The sequence below is a fragment of the Styela clava genome, chromosome 2 (assembly GCF_964204865.1).
Source record: "Styela clava chromosome 2, kaStyClav1.hap1.2, whole genome shotgun sequence".
In the NCBI taxonomy this organism is placed as follows: Eukaryota; Metazoa; Chordata; class Ascidiacea; order Stolidobranchia; family Styelidae; genus Styela; species Styela clava.
The window spans coordinates 2,664,285-2,673,074 of record NC_135251.1 but is presented as its reverse complement, the minus strand read 5'-3'; the positions used below and the strand labels follow the sequence as shown (position 1 = coordinate 2,673,074).

The 8,790-nt window shown below is 34.3% G+C and overlaps 1 protein-coding gene across 1 annotated transcript; it reads left to right on the top strand.

The window, feature by feature from the left end:
• Positions 1 to 293: 293 nt before the first annotated feature.
• Positions 294 to 3,958, top strand: LOC144420017 (uncharacterized). Its single transcript, XM_078110318.1, has 3 exons — positions 294 to 421; positions 2,190 to 2,972; positions 3,520 to 3,958. Exons 1-3 carry the CDS (start codon positions 319 to 321, stop codon positions 3,630 to 3,632), a joined length of 999 nt encoding a protein of 332 aa, XP_077966444.1. The 5' UTR covers positions 294 to 318; the 3' UTR covers positions 3,633 to 3,958.
• The last annotated feature ends 4,832 nt before the right edge of the window (positions 3,959 to 8,790 follow it).

Here is an 8,790-nt window from a genome sequence, read left to right as displayed (position 1 = left end):
ATTGATTCAAAAATATCTGAATTGCTACTCACTACTATTTTATATTCGATTTTGTTTTTGAATTTTGTATAAATTGCCCAGAAATAATTTTAAGTTCACAGCTTATATTGAACATTTTTTTTATTGAAGTATGCTAAGTCGAAATATTTATTTCTAGCTTTGCCGCAAATTGAAAATGTTTCGTCCCAAAGAAGTGGATCCGACATTCTTTTGACTTGGAATGAAGTATCTGACAGTAACGTTCTATACAACATAGAAATCTTCTGTGATGATGTGAAGCTTGGAGAGACTCACACTACAGAGGTTCCTCAGTATAGAATGAAGTCACCTACACTTGGTAAAAAATATCGTTTTCAAGTCTGGGCCAAAGATGATTTGGGAAACTCTGGCATCAAAACACAGTCAAAGAATGTTATCAAATGTAAGTTATGGCCATTAATTATTAGGTGAAGTAGCAACCTCATAATTCAACTTCTTTGTTGTTCTAATAAATAGTGAGTGTATCAGTATGATGCCCCCCCCCCCCCATCATCATTATTATAACAAATAGCAAGCATTTTCATTCTAACAACTTAGGGTTGCAATTTGGGTTAGACAATGTTGTTTCTATAACACATTAATCGGTCATCTGTGAGCCTTGGTAGCAATGTTGGGGGGACTCGAGTAACTCACTCATTCGAACTCGAATAACAGCCTTGGCAACTTTACTTAGGACTCAAAAAAAAATTTTGGGCAAGTATTTGGAATAGCAAAAAATCAATTTAATATGAACTGCCATACATATCAATGCTGTATATTTGTAATGAGAAGAAGGCTTATTGGCATAAAATCAGTGGTTTCAAATGACAATTTTTCAAAATGAAAATGATTTACATTCGTTGACCAAGGCACATTGTTTTTATTCTACCATTTGTGGTAGTTCAAGATTTGTTCACTGACGTTCGACTGCACTATGTCAAAATGTTATGTGAAATAATGGCACCCCCGAAGTATGTGAACCACGATACACCGGAACGTTGTATGTGTACCAGGTTAGGGTTAGGTGATATTTTCATTATACAATTTTCCTTTTTTTATTTCTATTATGAGTTCGGGGACTAGCTAAGTCACTGTATTTGTACCTGGAATTATGGCCTAATCTTAACCTGGTACACATATTGAGTTCGGGGTCCAGCCAAGTGACTCCCACAGTATTTGTACCTGGAATTATGGCCTTATCCTAAGCTGGTACACCTATTGAGTTCGGGGACTAGCCAAGTGACTCCCACAGTATTTGTACCTGAAATTATGGTCTAATCTTAACCTGGTACACATATTGAGTTCGGGGACTAACCAAGTGACTCCCACAGTATTTGTACCTGGAATTATAGCCTAATCCTGACCTGGTACACATATTGAGTTCGGGGACTAACCAAGTGACTCCTGCAGTATTTGTACCTGAAATTATGGCCAAATCCTAACCTGGTACACATACTACGTTACGGTGTCCGCCATCTTGGTCATGCTTCGAGAGTACTGGAAAATTTATGCAGAAACCACTATTTTACTGGCTCCGAAACACCATCCTCTTCCTTTGAATGTAATTAATGAAAATATATCGTGCTCTGGTCGTACAAGCAATCTAAACTTATTGAACCAAATCATATTTCTATTCCCGAATGTGGATACGTTGTTCCATACCTGATTGACCTGGGAAAACAATTGAAAATTCTAACTCAATACACAGGGAATTGCTCTAATAACTTATGTTAACAAATATTATGTCGCATTCCCAGTGCTAGCAAGCCCTTTCTATATTTTGCCTTTTTTGCGCCAAATGTTCAAATGACAGTGAAATTAGAGCTAAGCCTGCCGTGATTTATGTTCAAGTACCCATTTTCTGCTCAGCTACTTCTTGCATTTTATTTCAGTAATTAGCAATCTTCTCATTTTGTAGCCAATGACATTCTTTCCCTAATGGGCTTTATGCATCTAAAACAAATTACTGGCTAACTATTCTCATAGCCGACATGGACTGGTGATCGAACAAGGGCCGTGTTTGCCATGCGATTGAAACGTCTTGTCTATTTCCCTTTCCCCGGGATAAATATGGAACTCCTAATGACATTGGAAGAGTTCTTTAGATAACTTTGAAACCACCTGTTATAATTCATTTTTTGTTGCATTATAAAACAAATCTATTTTTTTAGTGGTCAACGTTGAAGTTGCCGGCGGCTCCATGAGACTGAATGAATGCAAAGTCACATTTCCTAGTGGAACATTCAACAAACAAACAAAAGTCTGGATGTCGGTTGGAATAGACAATTCAATTTGCCCAGAAGCATACAATGGTATCACACCAGTTTTCGATATCAGCGCAGATTCCGAATTCCTCAAAGATGCGATCGTGCAAATTCAGTCATGGTGCATCGGTCTAGAGAAAGACAAAATTGACATAATACATTTCTCAAGTAAAACTGACTGGGACATTATTATTCCTGATCGAATCACAGAGGATAACAGCATAGAATTTCGATGCAGAAAGTTTAGTCTGTTCACTGTCGCCATCGAGTGGTTAAAGTGGCTACTTGGTAGGCAAGAGGTTATCATGGACAACTGTCTCTATATATATAACAGAAACAAATTTTATTTCACTTTTTTTGAGAAAAGTGAGACTGCTGAAACCAATATCAGATGTCATTACAGAGAACTAGGGGCACGTCTTGCTCCAATTCGGTTCAATCCATTCGCTTTGAAAACTAGTGACAGACTTCGCCTCGAGTTACAGATTGATCAAGAAGATTTACAATTCAATATGCCCCACGGACAATTCATTTGCGACAGAATATTTCTAGCAGCCCACAAACGTGAATTAACATTTCGTCTTCTTCCTACTTTACAAGAATATCCTGAAAGACTCATTGTTTGCCGAATTTTGATAAATGACGTTTTGCATGAAATGCAAGACTTTGATTTTCCATTAGCCCCTTTAGGTAAGTGACACCGGGAGGAGGCCTGTTTAATTTGCAGTATGCCAATATTCGTGATTCATAATGTCCTAGTCATGTCTCTGCTACTTAAGCTAGTGGTTCTTCAAAAATTTGTTTTCATGTTGTTCAGGTTTTGTTTTAGGAGGCCCGTGAAAGAATTAAAAATGAATTTTTAGGCATTGCCTAAGCTCAGGTTTTGCATTGAGTAAAATTTCGTCTGTCCTTTTTGTGTTGTGTGTTCGGCACCTCGACTTATTTTAGCCTCTGAAAGGTGGCCCGCAAAGTAAAACTCTCTGTGAAAGTGGGCCGCGATATTAAAAGGTTGAGAAGCACTGGTTCAAGCTAAGTATAAGGTAACCCCTTGTAGGATGTAAAGTTGAAGTTTATTTTTCGAATTTTTAATATTCATAAAATCATAGGTTTCTTATATTAGCTGTGCATTACCTTGAGAACTTACTCACCATCTTCGGTTTGATTATACTAAGGCCAAAAGCAATCATTATAATAAATATCTTTTACATTAAACATCTTTCTATTCTTATATTCATAGAGGGAGGAGGACCTCCGCCTGTCAACTTTGCTGGAGCAAATATCGGAAACGTGAATCTACCGGGAAATCATAACAATCAGCAAATGGTGAGATTTAATTCGTATTTCTTTTAATTGTATTTTTATTGTATTTCATGTAATAAGTAGGTTGGGCGAGTCAACCTGACAAAAACTCAATGTCGATTTAAATTTAGCCTCTCTTGGCATCTCCCTGAATAGCGCCTTGTTTGGAGAAAATATGTGGCTTATCATATAGGGATCAGAAATCAAACTTTTTGTCAATTTATACTTGGTGACTTTGAGAATGTTTAACATGGATTTTAATGTTGATAGACAGTTATATTTTATGGTGATAGCAAACCCTCATAGGAACTATGTGATATCGAGACCACTATTTCATATGGAATATCCTGACCTTATGGTTAATTGATATTATTCTGCGCTTTATAACACTGTCAAGAAGTCACTGTCAATAAGTGGTCTATGTCATATAGTTGATATGAAATATTTGTTTTAAGGGGCAAAATGAACAAAGACAACCTGGTGCAGTTGGTGGAAACCAAGCAAGAGAACCACAATTGAATGAACCACTACAACATGAAAGTGATAACGGTAGGTGAAATGCCACCGCCATAAGCATTTTTTCAATCTCCCCAAATTAGTATTTTCTCAAATCATACTAAACCAAAAGTCTCTGATAAGCTGGAATAATTATTGAAGTCATTTTAGATGAAACAATGACACATTTTGTCTGCATGATTCATATTTTCTGGATTCGTATTTTGGATATGTGTACTGTACTGTGAGAAGTGTACTTCCCAGGTTCTCTTTGGGGGAGTTCTGGGGAGTTAGAATGAATAGGAACTTGTGAAACGCTATTTGTGATAGTTGCCTTTCTAATGCCTTATACAAATAACACATAGAAAATTTTTGTGATATTTCTCAACTGAGCAAAATTTTTGCAATCAAATTATTTAGTTTCCAACCTCATCTGAATGAACAATTTTTTTTAGATTCTGATGATCTTTGCTGAAAACTCCTTCAAAAACATGAGAAGTTTCCTTGACTGAACACATGAGACAATGCTAAAATACGAATGACGCATGGGCATGTCGCGTAACGTTAAACTAAAGAGTCATATTCGACTTTTAATTACTCCAACAACCTTGGACTGAATGCCGAATGATCCTGCAGTTCATACCCCTTATCCTGGAACATATTATGGACATGCACATGTAGTAAAGGGATTAAATATTGAAAATTAACTCACAAAGACTGTTCTCTAAATAGTCAAATTTTTCAGTAATAATAGAATTTAAGCAAAAATTTTATAAACCATTTTCATGTGAAATGTTGAGAGTAGCAAATCAGTTCATCATTGTAGGTTCATAGGCTTGTATTGCGGAGACGTATAAACTGACTCTTGGTGATATGTGCCATCCTGTCACAGTGACGATTTCTGCAAATTCTCTCGCTTACACTAAGTCCTCACTAGATTTGACCCCATAAGCTCACAACGATAATCTTTGAATGAGTGTTTTGGGCAGCCATTACAACAGCCATACAACCCGAAGTTTCTGTACCAGAGCATTTTACCTTTGCTTTACTTCGCCTCACTTGATCCCCACATTGGTACGAATAATTCTGGAGCGCCCAATATTTACCGTAATAATTTACAGCATTTTGTGAAATTCTGCACCAAATCCTGATTTGCATGTCTTTTCATTTGTTCCATACAAGTCCTTGTCATCTGATAAATTTGAAAATTAGGCTGAGTGCAGCATGCTTTAGCTTTTTATGTACAATTTTCAGTGAGCCACAACAAACTCACTTTAAGCTTTTCCAGAACATTATGTGTATTGTTTTTATATCGACCAGATTAAGAAGTTTTTATGCAATTACAATTTTGATGGCATGTCAACTTTCATTATTTACTTGAGATTTTTAGTTTTTCATGATTTGCAACTACTGTATATAATCTTGCTGTATTTGAATCCTGTATATAAGTTTTATTTGAAACTTCACATTTGCTTTAATTTTCAAAATATAAAAAAAAATAAAAAAAGTCAATAAGTAAAAAAAAATTTTCAAGTTATTAACATAATCATAACTCGTTTTATATAGCTATTGTTAAATTTTTATTAATTTTTGTTGTGAAATGCATTATTTTCTTTTGCTTTTATGTTTTTCAATTATTGTCAACTACTGATATCTATTATTCCTGTGTATATTTTAGAACATTCATATGAATTTAAGATACTGCGATTATTTCCTAAAAATCTGTAGCTGAGGACTCTACTGGAGCTCATTTGACACTGTTAATCACCAAATTTGACACTGTTAATCACCAAATCTTAGTCTATAAGCTGTGGCATTATGGAATTAGAGGAGTAGCGAGCCAACTCCTGGCAAATTACCTGACAAATAGAACACAATTTGTTCAAATGGGTTCATACTGTTCCCCCACCTTACATGTGACTCATGGAGTCCCACAAGGATCATGCTTGGCCCCGACATTATTCCTTATTTTCATCAACGATCTTGCACACAGCTCCTCATTATTTACAAAATTATTTGCTGATGATTCCAATCTTCTAGATAGCGACAAGTCTCCGGATGTGCTTCAGTCCAGAGTGAACACTGAAATAAGAAAAGTAGCAAATTGGATGAAACAAAACAAATTAACATTAAATGTAAATAAATCAAAAACTATGTTGTTTGCTCCAAGTAAATCCAAATCACAGACATCTGTGAAAATTGAGATTGAAGGAACTATTCTTGACAACGTTAGCTCATTCAAATATCTTGGCATCCACATTGATAACAAACTGCAATGGGACATTCAAATAACCAACACTGCTGTTAAATTAGCCAAGGCGGTAGGAATGCTTTATCGGCTTAGGCGTTATACTTCTTTGTCTACGTTACGCATGATATACTTCGCTCTGTTTCAATCTCATTTGCAATATGGTATTATAGCTTGGGGATCAGCTAATAAAACTTTGTTACACCGGATTGAAGTATTACAGAACAGGGCTATCCGTGCTTTGACCCATGCTGGACCAATGTCAAGATTAGATCCTCTTTACCATAAGAATCAAATAATCAAAATGTCAGACATTTATAAAATCGAGATACTGAAACTCATGCACCAACACCTAAACAATAAACTGCCTATGGCTTTTAAATACTATTTTGTCAAACAGATGAGTGTTCACTCTCATTCAACTCGTTCCGCTGCCAATAGCTCATACCATGTGCCTCGCTTTTCTACCAATCGTTCACAAAGCTCTATTAAATTCATCGGTGTGAAACTCTGGAATACGCTCCAAGACACACTTCGCTCTAAGACTTATAATTCATTCAAAAAAGCACTAAAATTTCTTTACTTAGATTCTTATATCTGTCAGTAGGCTGGCAGAGTTGAAATGTATCTCAGACTGTTTGAAACTCACTTTTTTCAAATTATGGGTGTTACCTTCATCTTGTCATTATTCTCATGATATGCTATCACTATCCTTGTATTATTATTATTTTATTTGCTCTTCAATACTGTGGTATACTCCAATAGTATGTGCTGCTCACAGAGCATGACTTTCTCTCACAAAGCACTTGTGTTTCTTACCTTTATTTGCTCAAGATTCTATAATAAGCTAGGTATCCTTTCACCTTATTGATTTCCATTACTGCTATTTTATTATTTAATAGCATGTGCTCCTTATGAAAGTCACTTCACAAAATAACTGTATTATGAACTCTTATAACAAAGACAAAATTCAAAAACTTTAGTTACCTCTAATAGTCATTGCTTCTTTAATATGCTTTCATCCATTGTAGTTCACATATGTCGTTTAATATTTTCCAATATATATGTGCTCTTTGCAATCCAAAATAAATTGAATATGTCTTTTTCTTAATCATAATTCATTGGTTATATTAGTAGTTCCACTGCTGCTGCTGCAGGGAATTCCCCAAGTAGTCAACAACATTATGCTGCGTCACGCACGTCAGCAATTTCTTTGTTGTTGGCGTGCTCGGTGGAGCATGGCGTTGAGTTGTTTAAATTCGTCAATGCTTTTTTCTATTTAATCGAATCTTCTGTTCTCACGTACATTTTAGTTCCCAAATTGTTTCATTTATTTTTGCTGATTTATTTCTGTATTGTTTGACTTAATCTGCTTTTATAATGGTGTCGCTGACATGATGACTTTTGATAGTCTTTTCGCGATCCCTCGTCTATTGCAGTCCAAATATTGTACCTCTTTCTTTCAATGTATTTATTTAATTTTTACCATTTGTTTAAATGTACAATGTTTTTGCACGACGAAAAATAAATATCTGAATCTGAATCAGTGTAACTTTGCCCCTAATCTATGTAAATTAACAAGAGATATCAATGATAAATTCTAGTTATATTATAATGGCGATACATGTTAAAATGACAAGCAATGCTTATTGCGAATTTCCATTTTTTGTTTTGTGAACATCAGCTTTTTAAATTTTCATGCACTGTACATTTTTTGTTTATCATGATTGACAACTGCTGTACCTAGGTTTTCTCTATAATTACGTGTGTTTCTCCAAGTGAAAAAAAATAATAACCAAAAAAAAAATTTCATGTTTAAAAAATATAAAATATCAAAAAAAAAAAAAAAAAACAGTAGTAAAAATAAAAAAAATTAATGTGTTCCCTAAATTTTGTAATATAAAAAAATGAAAATTGAAAAATAACGAAAAAAAAATCCCAAGTTTTCAACAGCCTCTAGTTTTGGCGGTATAGGCTAACGTTGTTCTTGGTGCTATCATGTCAGTTGGTTCTTTGAATTTCACTTCTATTATTGGACACAAAACGGACTTTAACTGGTAAAAAAATGCCACAAAAAATATCCCATGTCATGCAAAGCTTATTGTAAATTTCCATTTCCTTTGTATACATCTGCTTTTTAAATTTTTATGTACTGTACATTTCTTGTTTATCATGATTGACAGCACTGTACCTAATCTTGCTGTATTGGAATGAAAATAAAAATTGGTTAAATATTTCAACTTATCCAATCCTCAATTCTCCCTAATGTATATAGGTTTTCTATATAACCTTGTGTGTTTTCCTATGTTTTAAAACGTAAAAAAAAATTAAAAAGAGTCATAAAATAGAAAAAAAAAATTTTCATGTTTAAAAAAAATAAAAAATAGCAAAAAAAAAATAAAAATAGTAATAAAAATTAAGAAAAATTCATGTATTCCCTAAATTTTATATTATAGAGAAAAAATT

Bases quoted from the DNA above. Each gene is read 5' to 3' on its own strand.
- LOC144420017 (XM_078110318.1), top strand. From the start codon at position 319: ATGAAGTCACCTACACTTGGTAAAAAATATCGTTTTCAAGTCTGGGCC. The intron at 422-2,189 runs GTAAGTTATGGC...CTATTTTTTTAG, and splicing joins GTCAAAGAATGTTATCAAAT to TGGTCAACGTTGAAGTTGCC. The intron at 2,973-3,519 runs GTAAGTGACACC...TTATATTCATAG, and splicing joins TTTTCCATTAGCCCCTTTAG to AGGGAGGAGGACCTCCGCCT.